Genomic DNA, 23561 nt, shown 5'->3' on the forward strand with positions numbered 1-23561 from the left:
AGAGGAGAGCGCAGCCACAGGGGTGCAGAGGGCAAAGCGGAGAGATTCCCGCACAGAGGCTCGGTGCCGACCAGCACTCACCAGCCCGAGAGGCTTGTCTGCTCACCCGCCGGAGCGGGGGGCGGGCTGGGAGCTGAGGCTCGGGCTTCGGTGCTAGCCGGGAGGGAGTCCAGGAAAAAGTCTGCAGCTGCCGAAGAGGCAAGAGACTTTTTCTTGCCTCTGTTTCGCGGCGCGCAAGGAGAGGGGATTCAGAGTGCCACCTAAACGAACTCCAGAGACGTGCGCGAGACGCAGCTAACAGCGCGGACCCCAGAGACGGGCGCGAGCCGCGGTTATCAGCGCAGACCCCAGAGAAGGGCAGGAGACGCTAAGGCTGCTGCTGCTGCCACCAAGAGGCCTGCGTGCGAGCACAGGTCACTCTCCACACCTCCCCTCCCAGGAGCCTGTGCAGCCTGCCACTGCCAGGGTCCCGTGATCCAGGGACAACTTCCCCGGGAGAACGTACGGCGCGCCTCAGGCTGCTGCAACGTCACGCTGGCCTCTGCCGCCGCAGGCTCGCCCCACCTCCTCTGTACCCCTCCCTCCCCCCGGCCTGAGTGAGCCAGAGCCCCTGAAGCAGCTGCTCCTTTAACCCCGTTCTGTCTGGGCGGGGAACAGACGCCCTCAGGCGACCTACACGCAGAGGCGGGTCCAAATCCAAAGCTGAACCCTGGGAGCTGTACGAACAAAGAAGAGAAAGGGAAATCTCTCCCAGCAGCCTCAGAAGCAGCGGATTAAAGCTCCACAAACAACTTGATGTGCCTGCATCTGTTGAATACCTGAATAGACAACGAATCATCCCAAATTCAAGAGGTGGACTTTGGGAGCAGGATATATTAATTTTTCCCCTTTTCCTTTTTTTGTGAGTGTATATGTGTATGCTTCTGGGTGAGATTTTGTCTGTATAGCTTTGCTTTCACCATTAGTCCTAGGGTTAGGTCCTTCTGTGTTTTTGTTTTTTTTTTTTAACTCAAAAAAAATTTTTTTTCCTAATAAATGTTTTCTTAATAATTTTTTCCTTATTTTCTATTTTTAGAAATTAAAAAAAATTTTTTAATAAGTTTTTTCATATTTTTATTTTAAAAAAATTAAAAACTTTTTTCTTAATAAATTTTTTTCTTAATAATATTTTTCTTTTTTACTATAAAAAATTAACAAATCTATTTTTAAAAATTAAAAAAAATTTTTTTCTGAATACATTTATTCTTAATATTTTTTTTTCTTATTTTTTATTATAATAGCTTTATTTTATTTTATCCTCTTTCTTTCTTTCTTTCTATTTTTTTCTCCCTTTTAATCTGAGCCGTGTGGACAAAAGGCTCTTGGTGCTCCAGCCAGGCATCAGGGCTGTGCCTCTGAGGTGGGAGAGCCAACTTCAGGACACTGGTCCACAAGAGACCTCCCAGCTCCACATAACACCAAACGGCAAAAATCTCTCAGAGATCTCCATCTCAACATCAAGACCCAGCTTCACTCAACGACCAGCAAGCTACAGTGCTGGACACCCTATGCCAAACAACTAGCAAGACAGGAACACAGCCCCATCCATTAGCAGAGAGGCTGCCTAAAATCATAATAAGGCCACAGACACCCCAAAACACACCACCAGACGTGGACGTGCACACCAGAAAGACAAGATCCAACCTCATCCACCAGAACACAGGCACTAGTCCCCTCCACCAGGAAGCCTACACAACCCACTGAACCAACCTTAGCCACTGGGGACAGATACCAAAAACAACGGGAACTACGAACCTGCAGCCTGTGAAAAGGAGACCCTAAACACAGTAAGATAAGCAAAATGAGAAGACAAAAAACCACACAGCAGGTGAAGGAGCAGGGTCAAAACACACCAGACCTAACAAATGAAGAGGAAATAGGCAGTCTACCTGAAAAAGAATTCAGAATAATGATAGTAAAAATGATCCAAAATCTTGGAAATAGAAAAGACAAAATGCAAGAAACATTTAACAAGGATGTAGAAGAACTAAAGAGGAACCAAGCAACGATGAAAAACACAATAAATGAAATTAAAAATACTCTAGACGGGATCAATAGCAGAATAACTGAGGCAGAAGAACGCATAAGTGACCTGGAATATAAAATAGTGGAAATAACTACTGCAGAGCAGAATAAAGAAAAAAGAATGAAAAGACATGAGGACAGTCTCAGAGACCTCTGGGACAACATTAAACGCACCAACATTCTAATTATAGGGGTCCCAGAAGAAGAAGAGAAAAAGAAAGGGACTGAGAAAATATTTGAAGAGATTATAGTTGAAAACTTCCCTAATATGGGAAAGGAAATAGTTAATCAAGTCCTGGAAGCACAGAGAGTCCCATACAGGATAAATCCAAGGAGAAACACGCCAAGACACATATTAATCAAACTATCAAAAATTAAATATAAAGAAAACATATTAAAAGCAGCAAGGGAAAAACAACAAATAACACACAAGGGAATCCCCATAAGGTTAACAGCTGATCTTTCAGCAGAAACTCTGCAAGCCAGAAGGGAGTGGCAGGATATACTTAAAGTCATGAAGGAGAAAAACCTACAACCAAGGTTACTCTACCCAGCAAGGATCTCATTCAGATTTGATGGAGAAATTAAAACCTTTACAGACAAGCAAAAGCTGAGAGAGTTCAGCACCACCAAACCAGCTTTACAACAAATGCTAAAGGAACTTCTCTAGGCAAGAAACACAAGAGAAGGAAAACACCTACAATAACAAACCCAAAACATTTAAGAAAATGGGAATAGGAACATACATATCAATAATTACCTTAAATGTAAATGGATTAAATGCTCCCACCAAAAGACACAGACTGGCTGAATGGATACAAAAGCAAGACCCATATATATGCTGTCTACAAGAGACCCACTTCAGACCTAGAGACACATACAGACTGAAAGTGAGGGGATGGAAAAAGATATTCCATGCAAATGGAAATCAAAAGAAAGCTGGAGTAGCAATTCTCATATCAGACAAAATAGACTTTAAAATAAAGACTATTACAAGAGACAAAGGACACTATATAATGATCAAGGGATCGATCCAAGAAGATATAACAATTGTAAATATTTATGCACCTAACATAGGAGCACCTCAGTACATAAGGCAAATACTAACAGCCATAAAAGGGGAAATCGACAGTAACACAAGCATAGTAGGGGACTTTAACACCCCACTTTCACCAATGGACAGATCATCCAAAATGAAAATAAATAAGGAAACACAAGCTTTAAATGATACATTAAACAAGATGGACTTAATTGATATTTATAGGACATTCCACCCAAAAACAACAGAATACACATTTTTCTCAAGTGCTCATGGAACATTCTCCAGGATAGATCATATCTTGGGTCACAAATCAAGCCTTGGTAAATTTAAGAAAATTGAAATCGTATCAAGTATCTTTTCCGACCACAACGCTATGAGACTAGATATCAATTACAGGAAAAGATCTGTAAAAAATACAAACACATGGAGGCTACACAATACACTACTTAATAACGAAGTGATCACTGAAGAAATCAAAGGGGAAATCAAAAAATACCTAGAAACAAATGACAATGGAGACACGACGACCCAAAACCTATGGGATGCAGCAAAAGCAGTGCTAAGAGGGAAGTTTATAGCAATACAAGCCTACATCAAGAAACAGGAAACATCTCGAATAAACAACCTAACCTTGCACCTACAGCAATTAGAGAAAGAAGAGCAAAAAAACCCCAAAGCTAGCAGAAGGAAAGAAATCATAAAGATCAGATCAGAAATAAATGAAAAAGAAATGAAGGAAACAATAGCAAAAATCAATGAAACTAAAAGCTGGTTCTTCGAGAAGATAAACAAAATTGATAAACCATTAGCCAGACTCATCAAGAGAAAAAGGGAGAAGACTCAAATCAATAGAATTAGAAATGAAAAAGGAGAAGTAACCACTGACACTGCAGAAATACAAACGATCATGAGAGATTACTACAAGGAACTATATGCCAATAAAATGGACAACCTGGAAGAAATGGACAGATTCTTAGAAATGCACAACCTACTGAGACTGAACCAGGAAGAAACAGAAAATATGAACAGACCAATCACAAGCACTGAAATTGAAACTGTGATTAAAAATCTTCCAACAAACAAAAGCCCAGGACCAGATGGCTTCACTGGCGAATTCTATCAAACATTTAGAGAAGAGCTAACACCTATCCTTCTCAAACTCTTCCAAAATATTGCAGAGGGAGGAACACTCCCCAACTCATTCTACGAGGCCACCATCACCCTGATACCAAAACCAGACAAAGATGTCACAAAGAAAGAAAACTACAGGCCAATATCACTGATGAACATAGATGCAAAAATCCTCAACAAAATACTAGCAAACAGAATCCAACAGCACATTAAAAGGATCATACACCATGATCAAGTGAGGTTTATCCCAGGAATGCAAGGATTCTTCAATATACGCAAATCAACGTGATACATCATATTAACAAATTGAAGGAGAAAAACCATATGATCATCTCAATAGATGCAGAGAAAGCTTTCGACAAAATTCAACACCCATTTATGATAAAAGCCCTGCAGAAAGTAGGCATAGAGGGAACTTTCCTCAACATAATAAAGGCCATATATGACAAACCCACAGCCAACACTGTCCTCAATGGTGAAAAACTGAAACCATTTCCACTAAGATCAGGAACAAGACAAGGTTGCCCACTCTCACCACTATTATTCAACATAGTTTTGGAAGTGTTAGCCACAGCAATCAGAGAAGAAAAAGAAATAAAAGGAATCCAAATCAGAAAAGAAGAAGTAAAGCTGTCACTGTTTGCAGATGACATGATACTGTACACAGAGAATCCTAAAACTGCCACCAGAAAACTACTAGAGCTAATCAATGAATTTGGTAAAGTAGTAGGATACAAAATTAATGCACAGAAATCTCTTTCATTCCTATATACTAATGATGAAAAATCTGAAAGTGAAATTAAGAAAACACTCCCGTTTACCATTGCAACAGAAAGAATAAAATATCTAGGAATAAACCTACCTAAGGAGACAAAAGACCTGTATGCAGAAAATTATAAGACACTGATGAAAGAAATTAAAGATGATACAAATAGATGGAGAGATATACCATGTTCTTGGATTGGAAGAATCAACATTGTGAAAATGACTCTACTACCCAAAGCAATCTACAGATTCAATGCAATCCCTATCAAACTACCACTGGCATTTTTCACAGAACTAGAACAAAAAATTTCACAATTTGTATGGAGACACAGAAGACCCCGAATAGCCAAAGCAATCTTGAGAACGAAAAATGGAGCTGGAGGAATCAGGCTCCCTGACTTCAGACTATATTACAAAGCTACAGTAATCAAGACAGCTTGGTACTGGCACAAAAACAGAAATATAGATCAATGGAACAGGATAGAAAGCCCAGAGATAAACCCACGCACATATGGTCACCTTATCTTTGATAAAGGAGGCAAGCATATACAGTGGAGAAAAGACAGCCTCTTCAATAAGTGGTGCTGGGAAAATTGGACAGGTACATGTAAAAGTATGAAATTAGAACACTCCCTGACACCATACACAAAAATAAACTCAAAATGGATTAAAGACCTAAGTGTAAGGCCAGACACTATCAAACTCTTAGAGGAAAACATAGGCAGAACACTCTATGACATAAATCACAGCAAGATCCTTTTTGACCCAGCCCCTAGAGAAATGGAAATAAGAACACAAATAAACAAATGGGACCTAATGAAACTTAAAAGCTTTTGCACAGCAAAGGAAACCATAAACAAGACCAAAAGACAACCCTCCGAATGGGAGAAAATATTTGCAAATGAAGCAACTGACAAAGGATTAATCTCCAAGATTTATAAGCAGCTCATGCAGCTCAATAACAAAAAAACAAACAACCCAATCCAAAAATGGGCAGAAGACCTAAATAGACATTTCTCCAAAGAAGATATACAGATTGCCAACAGACACATGAAAGAATGCTCAACATCACTAATCATTAGAGAAATGCAAATCAAAACTACAATGAGGTATCATCTCACACTGGTCAGAATGGCCATCATCAAAAAATCTACAAACAATAAATGCTGGAGAGGGTGTGGAGAAAAGGGAACCCTCTTGCACTGTTGGTGGGAATGTAAATTGATACAGCCACTATGGAGAACAGTATGGAGGTTCCTTAAAAAACTAAAAATAGAACTACCATACAACCCAGCAATCCCACTACTGGGCATATACCCTGAGAAAACCATAATTCAAAAAGAGTCATGTATCAAAATGTTCATTGCAGCTCTATTTACAATAGCCAGGACATGGAAGCAACCTAAGTGTCCATCATCAGATGAATGGATAAAGAAGATGTGGCACATATATACAATGGAATATTACTCAGCCATAAAAAGAAATGAAATGGAGGTATTTGTAATGAGGTGGATGGAGTTAGAGTCTGTCATACAGAGTGAAGTAAGTCAGAAAGAGAAAAACAAATACAGTATGCTAACACATATATATGGAATCTAAGGAAAAAAAAAAAAAAGGTCATGAAGAACCTAGTGGCAAGATGGAAATAAAGACACAGACCTACTAAAGAATGGACTTGAGGATATGGGGAGGGGAAGGGGTGAGATGTGACAGGATGAGAGAGTGTCATGGACATATATACACTACCAAATGTAAAATAGCTAGCTAGTGGGAAGCAGCCTCATAGCACAGGGAGATCAGCTCGGTGCTTTGTGACCACCTGGGGGGGTGGGATGGGGAGGGTGGGAGGGAGGGAGATGCGGGAGGGAGGAGATATGGGAACGTGTGTATATCTGTAGCTGATTCACTTTGTTATAAAGCAGAAACTAACACACACAAAAAAATAAAATAAAAAAATAAAAAACCTTTTGAATATAAAAAATAAAAAAATAAAAAAATAAAAGAATTCACCAAGTAAATATAGAAGGAATAATCTAATTAGAAATTCACCATTTTGCAATCTACAAAGTAATCATTAATTCAGGCAAGGTTACTGTATCAATGTTAAGACCATTGGTTAAATGTTGTTGGGGAACAGGATATTTATACAGTCTCAAAGTATCACCATCAGATTAATTCTTAATTACAAATGGAAAAGGTACTTTTCAGTTAAGAGATCTGGCAAATGCCACCTTAACCAAGAAATCTGGTGGCTATTACTTCAACTAATGTCTTCAGTAATGAAACAAACTGATTTTATGTGCCTCCTAATTTGATGTATGGGAAATATACAACATCATCTATGTAGTATAATTTCCAGAAATGGTTAACTAATCTAATAAACAGAAATCCATGAAAAAAAAAAAAAAGAAACAGGATGTCTGCCGTAGCTAAGCACCACGTCACTAGGGGAGAGGGGGCCAGAATGGGTGACAATCAGCTTCCCTACAGTCTGGTCCCCAGAAGATCTTACTCCCAAAGCAGAGTGGAGGCGGAAACAACCTTGTGGCGGGTCAAACTCCTCTAAGCCCAGTGGGGGAAATAACACTGGAGAAATTCTGGGCCAGAGGCAGCCCTCCGCTGCAGCAGGGAGCACCACCTACCATGAGCACGACTCATGAAAGTCTGTATAATAATGGAAGAGTCTAATTCAACAACACTAACTGAGCCGTATGACAGGAGGGGCTACTGGGCCAGTGAGGGATACCCAAGAGCCTTGGCTCCTGCCCTCAGGGGTCACAATCTTGTCTGGGACACAGCCAGGCACCCTGGTTCATAAGGCTGCATTACCCAAGAGTCTACGTAACGATAGCCAGCACTGACTGCATCTTTCCTATATGCCAGGTGCTGCTTTAAACACTTTATATGTACGAATTTATTTAATTCTCATAACCACCTTGAGATATACTATTTCTTTATTTTTCAACAGTTATATTGAGATAATATTCACATACCATACCAGTCACCCATTTAAAGTATACACTTTAATGGTTTTTAGTATATTCAGATATATTTATCACCATCACAATCAATTTTAGAACATTTTCCATCTCCTCAAAAGGAAACCCTGTACTCTATCAGCTATCAGCTCTCTAGCCCCCTACCCCCACCCCTAAACAGATTTACAATCTGCATTCCCACTGGAGAGATAAGGAGAGCAGGGCACAGGGCAATTCAGGAATTTCATAAGGCCAAAGTACCAGAAAGTGGTGGAGCCGGGAATCAAACTGAGGCTGTCCACAGGTGTGGCTCCAGAGTCCACACCCTATCACCTCACCAGGAAGATGCAAGAGAGCAGAAGTCAGAGAAGCACCAGTGAGAAGGCGCCACGTGGTAGCAGCATGCAAGGGGGATTTCACCAGAGAGGGAGGGAAGGGACTGCAGGGTCCCTAGGAGTGGGCGGGTGTGGCTCGAGCATGTGGCGGGGATGACGAGCAGGGAGGAAGAGAATATGGCAGCAGACGAGGCTGGTTGTGTAGACGGTGGTCACACAACAGAAGACCTTGAAGCATGGGCCAAGAAATTCGGCAACAGGGATCTTCCTAGGGTTTTTACCCAGGAGAGGAACTTGGTCAGGCCCCTGTTTGGGGAAAATGACTCTGGCCACAGCATGAAAGAAGACAGGAGTGGGGCAGAAAGTGTCTGGCTTCTCTTGAGCCCATCACACAGAGGCTGAAGTAGGTGTTTAGAGGGTTGAGTAAAACGTGGGCTTACTTTTGCTGGCGACTGAAATCTTCCCAATGGTCTCCTTGCTCACGTGGACTTCCTGAAGAGGGAGGGATGGGGGCACTAGGAGAGAAAACACCAGAAGCAGTCATTACAAGGCAGAGAGGGGAGGAGTCTTAGTCTCCACGTTATATGACCAGAACAAACGGGTCACAAGAGAGAAAACAGGAATGTGAAAGAGTTTAATGATATTCTATCTTAAAAATTAACAGATGGATAACATAAATAATTCCCCCCCCCCGACCAACTGCCCCACTTCTATCAGGTATCTTTGCATTTAAATTTGGGTATTTTGAAGAGAAAAAATAAAAATATATACGGGGGGATATAGAGAGCCTGTGATTCTGATGAGTTTTGTCCCTGGGTAGGCATGATAACTGAGTGCCCCTCTGGGGTGTAGCATCTTGCCATAAACATTAACCTTGGACGTGAACAGACAATTCATAGAAGAAAGAGAATTCATAGAAAAGCACAAGGAAAATTTTCAAACAGGTGACAATACACTTTAACTCAAACAATGGGATACCCTTTTTTTTTTTTAAACTATTCGAGACCGTTTCTTTTTTTTTTTTTTTTTTTAATTTATTTTTGGCTGTGTTGGGTCTTCGTTTCTGTGCGAGGGCTTTCTATAGTTGTGGCAAGCGGGGGCCACTCTTCATCGCGGTGCGGGGGCCTCTCACTATCGCGGCCTCTCTTGTTGCGGAGCACAGGCTCCAGACGCGCAGGCTCAGTAGTTGCGGCTCACGGGCCTAGTTGCTCCGCGGCATGTGGGATCTTCCCAGACCAGGGCTCGAACCCGTGTCCCCTGCATTAGCAGGCAGATTCTCAACCACTGCGCCACCAGGGAAGCTCGGGATACCCTTTTAAATGTGAAATTTAGATGATCCAGTTTTAAATTTAAATGTAACTGGGGAAAGATTAAATCAGGAAAAGCTTTTCCAGTGGTGGCACTGTAAACGGTACAACCCTTTTGGAAAACAATTTAGCCAAATGAATTAAGAGTCATCAAAGTGCTTAGGCTCCACAGTATCGCACCTGGGAATTGATCCAAAGGAAAAACAACTTTAGAGAAGGGAAAATGTGCACCAAGACACTCCCTTCAATGTTATTTGTTTCAGAGGAATGATGGTGATAACAAATATCCAAAGAGAGAGAACTCTCAGTAAACACTGATACATTCATTCAATGCAATTAATATGAACAAGGGCTAAAACGTTTTGGGGTAGAAAGTTTGTGGATACATTTTTTTTCTTCTATCTGATACCCAGTAAAATTGTAATAATGGCATATGAGCAGCCAACAACAATTTTCAAAATAAACCTTGAGGGCAGGTAACATGCCAGGTGCTCAACAGCAAGCCAACCACGATGAAAGTTCTGAAGACAGTGAGGTGCCACTTGGAGGGACTATTTGAAAAGCCAACTGTGCACGGTCACTGTCAGAAGCAGCAGACATGTAGATGCTTATAAACGTCCATGTCCGCTGGGTAAGCACAGTGGGCACAAAGTGAGGGTGGGCAAAGCCCAGGAGCCGGACAGGCCAGGAACGGGGCAGATGAAGGAATGTGAGATGGGGTGGGGGGGCTGCTGAGGAGAGAGGTAAAGGAGAGGGAGCCAGGCGGGGGTGGGGGTAGGGTAGGAATCACACAACACAGGGAAGTTGGGCTCAGGGGGATTTGCCCCTGCCAGGAAGGCGACCAGGAGGAGGACACCAAAAAACGATGTCAGGTTCTGGGGGGCATGCTTCTCGTTGGCAGCAGCCCCTGGAGTTCATTAGGCCAGGGGTCCCCAACCCCCGGGCCATGGACCGGTACTGGTCCATGACCGGTTAGGAACCAGACTGCACAGCGGGAGGTGAGCGGCAGGCAGGCAAGTGAGCGAAGCTTCATCTGTATTTAGAGCCGCTCCCCATTGCTCGCATTACCACCTGAGCTCTGCCTCCTGTCAGCATTATGGTGAGTTGCATAATTATTTCATTATATATTACAATGTAATAATAATAGAAATAAAGTACATAATAAATGTAATGCTCTTGAATCACCCTGAAACCATCCCTTCCATGCCGGTCCGTGGAAAAATTGTCTTCCACAAAACCAGTCTCTGGTGCCAAAGAGGTTGGGGACCACTGCATTCAGCAACTACCCCCCCTTGGCTGGTCCCAGCCCCACCTTCTGTGGCTCCTCTACATTCACTAGTCCCTGAAAAACAAACTAAACCAGTGTCTACTTCTCCCCCGACCATATCTTTTGAGTTCCTGCTCACCTGATATGCCCTCCCCTTAATCTCTACGCGAGTAGAAGATGGTTTCAGGCCAAAATGCTGAACCAGCCATTAGCTCCACAGTCAAAAGCTGTCAGACAAATAAGTAGATGTCATGAAGTCCAAGAAAGTCCGCCACTGCCATTTTGCCACCAGAGGCAGAAACAAGACATAAACTACAATACAGACAGTAGACTGAATTAAAGAAAAAAAAAATCCTCCACTTCCATAAAACACATGGCAGACGCTGGGACAGAAGCAGAGGCAACACTTACCCTCCAAACTCCAAAAACAAAAGATCACAAAAATCACTCAGTAATTCAGCAAACTGGTCCTCCAGAAAATGGAGGCTTTCTGCGTCAGTGCACTCGACATCATCAAGATCTTGTCAACTTGCGGGGGTTCCTGCTGCAGCCCATCCCGTGATGCGGTGCAGCTCCCATGAGCCCTGCACCCCCGGAAGTTCTCCGAGGGCAGGAACACCTCCACCTGTCCTCCACAGAGCCCAGCCCAGCTCTCTGCACACAGTTTGGCCAAATGAATTAAGAACTATAAAAATGCTCACATCCTTTGACCCTGTAGTCAAAGCCAGTAGGCACTAAGCTTTCCTGAATGAGCCCATGAATTACTGGCAAAGGGTCCAGGAGCTAAGGAATCCCTAAGGTCCTGTTCCTTTTTAAATGTCTTACCAGCAAATTCTCCAGCTGGAGACACACCAGCCATCGCCCCGGATGGGAGGGAGGAGGTGCTCCGTGACCAGAGACCGCTCACTACAGATGTGACTCAGCTAATGTAACTCTGCACCATGTGCCCAGCTGTCCTGGCGGGTGCCAGGCTTCAGGTGAGGCCTCCTTCGGGGGAGTGGGTACCGGGGTGATGTCCCCACTGCGCCCCTGCGAAACTACCTCAGGACTCTGCAGAAGTCCATCTTGGAACAGGGAGCTGATGAATGCGCGACTGCTGCTTCCTCTCCCAACCAAGTCAGCCCACACCTCTGGGGACCACCTACGTGGGGAGGGCGGGGGCAATGGGTGGTGCTAAGAAGCTGGACAGGGAGGGGGTGGAGTGGGTGGTGGGTTTTCATCCCAGTCCTGCTACTGATAGCTGTGCAGCCCCAGGCAAATCACAGAACCTCTCTGGGCCTCCCCTGCCTCATCTGTACAACCTAGGGGTGGTCAGATCAAGTGCTCTGTAAACTGGACAGGCTACAGAGGGTAAAGTTCCACGATGAGCTAGAACAGAACCTTTACTGTGCCTGGGCCCCCAGGGACCGCATTCGGGCCCTGTCCCCAAACACATCTCATTTCTCCCCAGTTCTTTGGCCATGAAGCTACTGTGTTACATTCAGCACCCACATGGCTTCAAGAGAGGGGATAGGCGGGCTGGGCAAGCACACCCTTCTTCCAGCCTCTCTTATCTCCCTGAGGCTCTGGAGAACAGGCAGGTGGTGACAGCAGCCAACGAGCAGAGAGTGTACCCCTACTCACAGAAACAGAGACCAGGGAAGAACTGGAAGAGAGCCTCAGAGACCGCAAGAGGACCCTGGGCTAGCCTCAGACAGCCACCCAGCCCACTGGCTCCTACTCGTTGGAGACGACAATCCACAAAACACACTATTCCTTTCTACCATCTCATATTTCAAAGGGGCTAGAACTTGGGAGGGCCAAAGTGGGAAGTAAACAGAAAATTGATTTGCTCCATTATTCATTCATTCACCTGCTTCTTGAGAACCAACTATGTGCCAAGCTCAGTGCTAGGAGCCAAGATCACACTAAGTAGTGAATGAAGAATAGGCAGAGTCTCTTTCTCATGGAGCTTATGTCCAGCGGAGAAGATGGACATTATTTTTAAAAAATTCACAGAGAAATAAACTCATATCTGTGTTAAGTGCTACACAGCAGAGGAATTCAACAGTACAGGAGGTTTTAACAGGGGGATCTGACCTGATGTGGGGGTCCAGGAGGAACTGTGCTGGGTGCTGGAAGATGAATAGGAGTTTACCAGAATAGCGGTGTTGGGGTGAGGCAATGATCCAGGAAGAGAGGCCAACATAATTGAGAACCCCTAGGGTGGGAGGGAGCAAGGGTGCTGGGCAGGCCTGGAAGGAGTGTGGGCTGCAACACGAAGGGTGGACAGAGGGGGCTCCAGAGGGGGCACCAGGTGGCACAGGATCAGATCAGGCAGGGCCTCTGTTTTTTTTTTTTAATTTCTTTTTTCGATGTGAACCATTTTTTGAAGTCTATATTGAATTTGTTACAATATTGATTCCTTTTTTTTTTTTTTTATGTTTTGTTTTTTTGTCCCCAGGGCATGTGGGATCTTAGCTCCCCGATCAGGGATCGAACCCGCACCCCTTGCATTGGAAGTTGAAGTCTTAACCACTGGACCGCCAGGGAAGTCCCAGGCAGGGCCTCTTAAGAGCAATAGGACATCACTTAAAAGTTCCAGGTGGGGGATGGGAGTGGAGAGGGGTCCAGACATGATTAGATTTGCATTTTGAAATGGCTGATGTGTGAAAAACAGGATGGACGGGAACCAGGTGAACCCAAGGAGACCAGTCAGGAGGCTACTGCAGTGGTCCAAGCACCAGATGATGGGGCTTAGAGTAGGCAGGTGGCCGTGGAGTGGAGAAACACAAATGTACTCGAGAACTTTAGAAGTTAAAATCAACAGGATGTGAGGCAAACCAAACCCCTCAACACCTTAACCCTCGCCCCACAACCAAGAAGACTTACCTTCGGCAAACAGGAAAATGCAGATGGCTTCCAGCAACAGGAAAGAGGGCATGTTGATATAACTATAGGGCCAGGACAAGAAAATAAACCATCAGCAATCAGCTCTGTGAGCTCCTCAAGTCACACCTCCAAACAAGACCACAGCGGCTCAGCCTTTCCCAGGGCACAGATATGACCCTAGAGGCTGCTCCTTGCCATGACAACTAGAGTAGCCTGGAGAAGACTCAAATCCCACAAAGCCAGGGAAGACTACTCCAGTGACTCTGATTTTAAAGGACAGCCTAACATCTTCCCCAGACACCTAGCTCCAAAGCCCCCAGCTCCTTCACAGACTCTGGCAAGGTGCGTTGTGTCCACAGTTAAGAGACCAGGGGCCCTGCTCAGCCTCGGCCCTGATCAGCCACGTGACCCTGGGGAAAGCCCCTCTCTCTTAGCAGCTCCATTTCTTCACAAGGAGTTAGATTCTGATAGACTGAAGATTTGATTTCAAAGTCTTCATTTTCTGAAACCGAGTAAGGTCTCCCAGCCCACACTTTCTAAATTACTTAAAAACAGTAACATGGCTGAGGAAGAAACAAAAGTGTTTTTGTAAAGTTTTTTTGTTGCCTAATGCTTATAGTATGGGTAAAATTCAGTTCCATGGGGCCTGATTACTTATCAATTTTTGAGGGAGATATTAAGGATGGGAACTGAGAGCTTTTCTTGAGAAACCATAGACCATAACTTTGATTCCATAAGGGCACATACCTGAGGTTTACTTCTAATTTTAGCTGTGAGGCCTGGAAATGCAATATTATCATTTCAATCACAAAGATATGATGCACAATTCAGACAGACTTATATTTTGGTAAGTATACATGTAGCGTAAGAACGGAAAGGGTTCATATAGATGAAATTTAGACTTTTCCCCCCAGCATAATTCAGCAGGGAAAAAAATCTAAAAATAGCTTAACAATAGGTTCTAGAAATTCTACTTTTTGTCCTTTGGGATGCAATACATTCAAGATCTCACCCTATAGTTTTTCTGCATTAAACATAAATCACAGCAAGATCTTTTTTGATCCACCTCCTAAAGTAATGAAAATAAAAACAAAAATAAACAAATGGGATCTAATTAAACTTAAAAGCTTTTGCACAGCAAAGGAAACCATAAACAAAACAAAAACACAACCCTCAGAATGGGAGAAAATATTTGCCAACGAAGCAACTGACAAGGGATTAATCTTCAAAGTATACAAACAGCCCATGTCGCTCAATATCAAAAAAACAAATAACCCAATCAAAAAATGGGCAGAAGATCTAAATAGACATTTCTCCAAAGAAGACATATAGATGGCCAAAAAGCACAAGAAAAGATGCTCAACATCACTAATTATTAGAGAAATTCAAATCAAAACTACAATGAGGTATCACCTCACACAGGTCAGAATGGCCATCATCAAAAAATCTACAAACAATAAATGCTGGAGAGGGTGTGGAGAAAAGGGAACCCTCTTGACTGTTGGTGGGAATGTAAATTGATACAGCCACTATGGAGAACAGTATGGAGGTTCCTTAAAAAACTAAAAATAGAACTACCATATAACCCACCAATCCCACTCCTGGGAATATACCTGGAGAAAACCATGGTTCAAAAGGATACATGCACCACAATGTTCACTGCAGCACTATTTACAATAGCCAGGACATGGAAGCAACCTAAATGTCCATCAACAGAGGAATGGATAAAGAAGATGTGGTATATATATACAATGGAATATTACTCAGCCATAAAAAAAGAACAAAATAATGCCATTTGCAGCAACATGGATGGATCTAGAGACTGTCATACTGAGTGAAGTCAGACACAGAAAGACAAATATATGATATCACTTATATGTGGAATCTAAAAAAAAAGGGTACAAATGAACTTATTTACAAAACAGAAGTAGAGCCACAAATATAGAAAACAAACTTATGGTCACCAGGGGAGAACGGGGGAGGGATAAATTGGGAGATTGGGACTGACATGTACACACTACTATATATAAAATAGTTAACTAATAAGAACCTGGTGTATAGCACAGGGAACTCTACTCAATACTATGTAATGGCCTATATGGGAAAAGAATCTAAAAAAAAGTGGATATGTGTACATGTATAACTGATTCACTTTGCTGTACACCTGAAACTAGCACAACACTGTAAATCAACCATACTAGCAAGGGCCAGGCAACGCACATGTTTCTTTCCACTAAACAAATAACACGGATGCTCAATCAGGAGATAATTCCAAAGAGAAAATCCTAAGCAGAGATGTGGAAAGGGAAACACTGCAGGATTCCAGGAGAATCCCAGGCTATAGAGACGAGGGCAGAGAGAGAAGCGGTCAGTCTCTGCGGGGGCACGGAAGCGTGCAACACGCAGCGGGGAAATTCACTTCAACCTGACACTCTCCAAAAATCCCTTTAACATCCTCAATAAGGGCCACTCCCCTGCATCTAAGAACGTGGAGAGCAAGGCAGAAGCCCCATGTCTTCATTTACGGATCCTGGCCCTTCGGATCCCCCACCTCCACTAGGGACGCCAGTTCTCCAAAACACCTGGCGGGAGTCTCCTGGTCGTCTTCGGTGACTCAGCCATGTGACTTTCGTCTCACTCGTCTGCTGCACCCCATCCACCTCTGCCCGGGCACTGAAAACACACTTGCCAGCTGCAGGAACGCAACAGAACTCCACTCTGAATTCAGAGGATTTGCCGACCAGTCTGAGAGCAATGGCTGCCTTGAAAATCAAAGTCACCCAGGAAATGTATATTCTTGTGAACTGTAGAAGAGTTAAAAATGACCCAACTCGTGTTCATGAAGGTGCTACTGCCAGACCTCACTGGAATTGCAGGAAATATGAATAACCAGTGGTGGTGGGTGTGCTTTCCTGGCCAGTGCTTACCCCCTGGGCCTGCACGCCTACCCTCAGGTGGCGCGCTCTGGTGTCAAAAGTAAAGAGGAGACTCAGTGAATGAATGCACACACCCCAGAGACGATTGGAAGGCATCACTGATGCTCAGAAGGGGATGGGTCCTGGGTGATCACACAGCTCAAGTCTCTGGCTCCTAATCCAACAGGCTTTCCTCTAACCATGCTACTCCTGGAGCCGAAGTCAGCTCAGAGTCCTAGAGCCACAGCCCTGAACTCCATCCACGCTGAGCTGGCACACCGTCAGTCACTCCCGGACAGGCGGGAGCCATCCCCACCCCATGGTGGCAGAGTCTGCATCCTGGATCCAGGGGCCCTACTTCTCAACCGATGCTGTGCGACGCTGAGAGGGGGCTACGGTTCCTCACCTGCAAAATGAGGAGGTTGGACCAGATGCTGCCAAAGTGTCTTCTGGTTTAAAAAAAAAAAAATCCCCTTTTGACCTCCCCTCCATCGTGGACCTACGATGATCAGACCTTACTCCCCTGTCTATTCGGCTTGCTGGATTTCAAAACATTTCTGAAGCAAACCAAATCGAATATCCTAACCAGCTGAGGGTCTCTGTGCTTCAAATAACTCAGAGGCTTCACATCCTCACCTCATCTAAGTGAAAACTGGACACGCCATACTGCAAGCAGGAGGAAGGCAGGAGCTTCCCAGACACAGTCAAAGGGAGAAAGGAAGACAGAGAGGATACCGGCTGGTGGAGGGGCTGTCATGCCTCCTGCCCCGCTCATGCCAGCAAGACAGACTTTCCTTTTCCCCAAGGACCTGTTTTCTTTCCTCTTACTTCAGACAACAGCCCGCAGGACAAGTCCCCACCTGGCGCCTGGAAGCCAGGCAGGGGGCCTCGAGATAAGGGCCAGTGCAGAGCAGAGGGAAAGGGCTTCTCCATGCCGTACAGTCCCGAGGTTCAGGATGATTTTCTGGGATCACAGCTTCTGACCTTGGGCACGTGCGGGACTCTGAGGCTCAGGCCTGTTAATTTTTTTTACAAAACTAGGATTCTAGCAGCCTCCGCAGGCTGCCGTGAGGACAAGGTAAAAGGGAGTACAGAAGGTTCCCGGTGCAGAGCAAGGCGTTCAGTGAACACGGGCCCCTCCCTCTACTAGGTGACAAACCTAAGCAGATCCATCGTGCTCTATCATGCACCTCTGCTTGCCCAGATGAATGTTTTGCCAGAGCCTCCTAAGGTTCTGCTCATTAAAACAAAATTTGTGTTGGCCATCTGGAAATCAATATAAGAAATCAAACGCCTCCTCGTAAGTGCTTGGCTCAGATGGTGCTGACTCTGGGACCTCAGCAGCACCTCCCTCCCCTGTCCTCCCACACCCACTGCAATCCCCACTGTCACACAGCCCACACTGAGCCTGCCTGCTGGTATATCTGTCCTGCCTGCCAGATGGCAAATGGCTCAGGGACTAGGGATTGTGTCTCAGTCTCTGCTGGAGCCCCAGCAAGCTACACGTGCCTGGCACATAGTAGGTGAGACACGTGCTTACTGGAACGCAGCACGGCAGGTCGGCTGGAAGGATACTTCCTGATGAATCTTTGTATTCTTTTTTATACCAAGATAAATGAAACTGTTATTTCGATGCTGGTGCAGGGTTAATAGCACTCTTTACTATCTATTCCCACCCAATCATCTCAAAAATTCAGTTCATTCCCCCCAACTCACATAGCAAAACTTTCTTGCAATACTAATTCAACATTCTAAATACAACCCTACATCCGAAAATTTTTTAAAGGATGAATTCCACAGTAAAAACCAACAGCTGCTCCCACCTAGTGAGCGCTTAACTCACTAAAGCGCCCAGTACCAGGCTCCATACTTCTGTATCTTCTCTCTCCTAATCCTCCCAGCCAGCTCATGACAGCATGTTACCCCCATTTTACAGATGAGAAAACTGAGACATGGAGAAGTGAAGTGTTTCGCCCCAGGTAAGACAGCTAGTAAGTGCATCGGACTCCTTTCTGGCCTCCCGGTGATCTGTTCCATCAGTCACCTTCCTGATTCTGGGGGATCAGGATAGAGGAACAGAAGCATAATTAAAAATCCCACCCATTGGCAGTCTTCCATGAGCTAATACCTGCCAGCAACTCCCCCACTCGAGCACAAAACTTGAGAAGATTTCCAGAACTCTATGCATTCTTGTACAAAGCAGTCGGGAGTGGTCTGCAACCCAGGGGCAGAAACAGATCCTTCGTTCCCAGGTACACGTCGTCAAGCCTCTTCCATTACAAAACGCCTGACTCATCACATTTGTTCCTTTCTGTTCCATTACTCATGCGAATCCCACACATTATTCCTAGCTTCTGCGGTTCTCACGCTTGGACTTAGACACCCCCCCACCCCGTCTTCTTATCTGATTCTTATTTTCCAATCCTGATTCCATGCAGCACCAGCAGCACTTGGGACAGCGGGTGAGTGAGGGTTGCTGCAGGACGCTGCAAAACATCACACTCTGTGCTGCCCCAGGATTACATTTCCCATGAGACAGGAAGAAAGGAAGGCCAAACAAGGCTACTTTTGAAAAAGAAGGGCCAGACTGAGCAATAGCTAAAGGCAGTTTTGCAGGACAATGCCCACCTTCTCCTCTATGATCAGAAATGAAATGAGGGCAGGGTGAAAAAGGAGAGCGCTTCCACCTCCTTACAAAATGCAATTCCAACCCTGAATATTAGATTAGCCCTTGGCAGCCTCCTCTCCATCAGTAGGATGGAAATCTGAACCCTTTACAAAAACAGTCCACACCTGAACAGAAAGACTTTAAAATCTGAGGTAAAAGTCTCCAGCCTGGAAGCCCGTGGTCTTTCGCTGTAACAAACACCTTCCTTGTTCATTTGGCAAAATACTTGGCTCAGACCCAGAAAGTCAAGGGAAGTGAATGACACATTTGTAGTCTGATAAGGCAGGAAGAGCATTTTAAAAGTTGCTCTGGGCACGTCATGCTCCCTCTAACAAAATCACAATTTTCAGAACCTAACAGTCTGGCAACCAGAAATCAGTCCCAAGGGTCAAACAATGTGCCCTTTGGATCTCTGGATGGTTGGGGAGAATAGGCAGATTGGGCATAAGTCACAGGTTTCCCACACTCACTGTACCTGCTAAGAGACATTTTTAGCCAAAAGAGATTTTGATATTTGTTTTGGTAGTATTTGGAAATCCTTTACTGAAACTGTACAGGACCCAAATTCACTGCCATGGGACTCTGGAAAGACACACACAGGACTGGAAATCCAGGGCTGAAATTCCAGACTAGTTCTGCTTCTAACCAGACGGGTGACTCTGCAAACAACTCCTCACACACACACACACACAACGCCCCACCCCCAGTCCCTGCCCACCTCAGTTCATTCATCTGTTTCATAAACTGACAGTGTTGTAAAGATCCAGTGGAAGAGTGTGTGAAAGTCCCCCTAAGGGTAAAAGACTTTCTAAACGTATGATGTTAAAAGATTATCACTGCATTTAATATATTAACTTCATTTAACTACTCATACCCTATAGGGTAGACATGATCATTTCCACTTTTATACTTGTGGAAATGGTCTCAGAGAAGTTGGGGTCCAAGGTCAAAGAGCTGGTAAATCACAAGTTTGGTGTCAGGCCCAGGTCTTCTGATGCTGGCAGCCCGGACATGCCAAGAAGCGTGCCATATACAGTTGGCGTGCAAAGAGCACCAGTCTGACATCAGGAGGCCTGAGCGCCGACCTCTCAGGTAAATTCCTTCACTTTAGTCACTCAGTTTTCTTCTTTCAAAAGTGGGGGTGACATTACCCATCCTATTTACCTGGAAAGGTTGTTGCCAGCATCACATGAGACTACAGTGCAGAAGTCCTCTGGCAAGGGCAAAGGTAACTAAATGGAGATCAGGGAAATCCAGTTAAGAGAAGGGACCCAGGATCAGGAAAGGAAGTGAGGGATGGAGGATCATAATCACATTCAGGGAAACCCAGCAGGTAGTTTTCTGGGTGGAAGAGGAAGAGTAAGCAGGCTGGAGCTGTTTAGAAGATGAAAGGATGAACTAAAAGAAGGGCCTTCAGGTGTATTCAGCTGTCCCAGGTTGCTGGCTTGGGGAGACGCTGAAGCAGGGGTGTTGCACGGGATAGACCCTCCCTTGTTCAGGGTTCCCAAGAGACCTCCAATAGCTTTGTAGATGATGGGAGGGATGTGTCTTTTTTTTTTTTTTTTAATATCCTTGTGGGATAAAATTAAAAATGAGCAATTCTGTTACAGTCCTTTCAACTAAAACAGTTTTCTTTTTTTTTTTTTTTTTTTTTTTTTTTACTGATCTGTGAAGTACCAAAGTGTGAGGACCACTCTTCTAAAACACCTCATAGTGGTGCTGACCCTTCCATTGATGTAATTATATGAAATTTAAATTATTCAATAAAAACTAGTAAGCATCTGCCCTGTGCCCAGCACCCTCCCAGGTGGTGGGAATGCAGTGAATATGCTCTATAAGATGCGCACCTGGTGGGCACATTCTTAACAAAAGGCTTTTACATTTTCACCAGTAGTTTATCCTCAATGTCATCAGTTGCCAATTAGTGACTGTGGTGCTCAAGAAGCTCATTAAAAACCCAGGAGTCAGTGTTCCTGGCAGGCTCTCCCATTCTCCCTCGGGCAGTCTTCCACCTTTTCTGGGTCTCAGTCTCCTCATCTGTAAAAACACGGGCATCTGACTATAATTCATTCCAAGAACTCAAGCCTATTGAGGGGGGAGGGGAAAGAGCTACACTAAGCTCTGGACGATAGACCAAAAACCAGATTTAAAGAAAAAAATGTCAGACTTCCCTGGTGGCACAGTGGTTGAGAATCCGCCTGCTAATGCAGGGGACACGGGTTCGAGCCCTGGTCCGGGAAGATCCCACATGCCTCGGAGCAACTAGGCCCGTGTGCCACAACTACTGAAGCCTGTGCGCCTAGAGCCCGTGAGCCACAACTACTGAAGCCTGTGCTCCTAGAGCCCATGCTCCGCAACAAGAGAAGCCACCGCAGTGAGAAGGCCACACACCACAACGAAGACCTAAAGCAGCCAAAAAATAAATAATAAAATTAAAAAATAAAATTGTTTAAAAAAAAATAAAGAAAAACATCATTGATGGTTTTCAAAGACACAGGTATGATGAACGAAGGAATCTCCATGACCCTCCGGGATTTGCCTGGGGACCCTGTCTGGGAAATTCTTATACATCAAGAGGTGGCTCTGAGCTGGATTTCTACAAAGAAGAGTAAGGGCCATATCCCATGCAAAGAACTATCTAGTGGAGCTTTGTACCCCCATCAGCCACAGGAAGAGAAGGGCTGCAGGCTACCGAAAGCCAGCAGCATTTACAAATGAACTTCCACGGCCTTTATCAACTACAGCTGTACCTCTCTTGGTTTTGTTTCCTTCTCTTTTCTGACTCTTCTCTCAGTAACTGCACATTTCTTAATATAATGTCACACTGGAAGCAAAACAGACCTTCAATTTTTAGACCTCAATTTATAAAACACTTAGAGGTTCTAGGGGTTTTGTTTTTAAATTAATGGACCGCATAATTTGAAAACTGCACAGGTTCTAATTATTCAGTTCCAAGACACCAAGCACACTGCATAGCGTCACCATGGAAAGGCCCCTCTCAGCGGGAAAGCCATTGATTCCACAATGAAAGGGCAGCAAGGTGCCCTCCTCCCTTCTCTTCTGCCTGGGTGTCCACCCTGTTTTTAAATCCATGGCCCCTGGCAAGTTTTTAAGGTGCAATTCTGAGACCCTCCCCTTTCCCATCCCAGAAGGTGGCCAAGAGCCAGCCCTGAATTGGAGAAGTGCAGGAAGCAAGGCTGGTCCAGCTGGCCAGAGTGGGGTTGGGCCGGGGAGGGGGTCCCAGGAGGTGAAATCACCATGGAGGATAAATCCCTTGGACTTCCCACAGGCCAAGGGCGAGTCTCTCAGGGCAGCGGGCCCCTCTCAGGCTCTGCTTGCAGAGACCTCGCTGGGGGCACTGGGCTGCTTGGGAAAACCAAGCGGGCACCTGCATCCGTTCTGTAAAATGGAGTGGGGGAGGAGGCTTGGGCTTGCCCCCAAAGCCTTTATTCGAAAGGCGAGCCAGGTTAGGGGGGCTCCACGACCGCGCCAAGCCTGTCGGGTGTATTATGCGGTTCCCTCCTCCACCCACATTCACCGGCCCCCCATCCCCTTACCTGCGGTCCGCGCCCCTCCGCTCGGTGCTCCGCTGTCGAGGACCCATGAGAGGGGCCGTTCCCGAGCCCGCCGCGCGCTGCCTCCCAAGAACCCCGCCGGCTCGCCCGGGGCCGACAGCGGGGAGCCTGGAGGAGGCGCGCGCCAGGTGCGCTTTGCCCGGGACGCCGACTTCCCGGAGAGGCGCCCGGGCCCCACGGCCGCACTCAGGTGGAGCGCAGACATTGCCGAACAAAACCCGCCGCCCCGACGCCGCGTCCGCGCGGGGCCACGCCGTCTCGGCACTCCGGGCACATTCGCCCGGGGGCCGGGCGTCTCCTCTCCTGCGAGCGCGAGGAAGGAAGCGGCGCCTCTTAGAGGCCGCTAACCACGCCCCGGAGCGCGGGCGCCTGCGGCGTGGAGACCACTCGGGCTGGGCTCTCCGCGGCGAGAAGCGCGCGGCGAGACACGCTCGGGCCAGGGGGCGGGGCAGGCCCGGGGAGGGGCGCCCGGGTGAGAGCCACGTGGGACACCTGTGTTGCTCACGGAGCAGAGGCGGCGAGCGCGGCGAGGAGCGCGCGGCGAGACACGCTCGGGCCAGGGGGCGGTGCAGGCCCGGGGAGGGGCGCCCGGGTGGGAGCCACGTGGGACACCTGTGTTCCTCACGGAGGAGAGGCGCGGAGC

General features: G+C 45.7%; 1 protein-coding gene across 1 annotated transcript in view; it reads right to left on the reverse strand.

The window, feature by feature from the left end:
• VWA2 (von Willebrand factor A domain containing 2) overlaps nucleotides 1-23315 on the reverse strand; it is a 65923-nt gene extending 42608 nt beyond the window's left edge. The window contains 4 exon segments of the mRNA XM_059900285.1: nucleotides 7407-7446; nucleotides 8756-8830; nucleotides 13761-13822; nucleotides 22901-23315. Of these exon segments, the coding sequence (XP_059756268.1) occupies nucleotides 7407-7446; nucleotides 8756-8830; nucleotides 13761-13822; nucleotides 22901-22947 (224 nt within the window). The 5' untranslated portion in view covers nucleotides 22948-23315.
• Nucleotides 23316-23561: the final 246 nt, after the last annotated feature.

Source organism: Balaenoptera ricei, chromosome 16 (assembly GCF_028023285.1).
Source record: "Balaenoptera ricei isolate mBalRic1 chromosome 16, mBalRic1.hap2, whole genome shotgun sequence".
In the NCBI taxonomy this organism is placed as follows: Eukaryota; Metazoa; Chordata; class Mammalia; order Artiodactyla; family Balaenopteridae; genus Balaenoptera; species Balaenoptera ricei.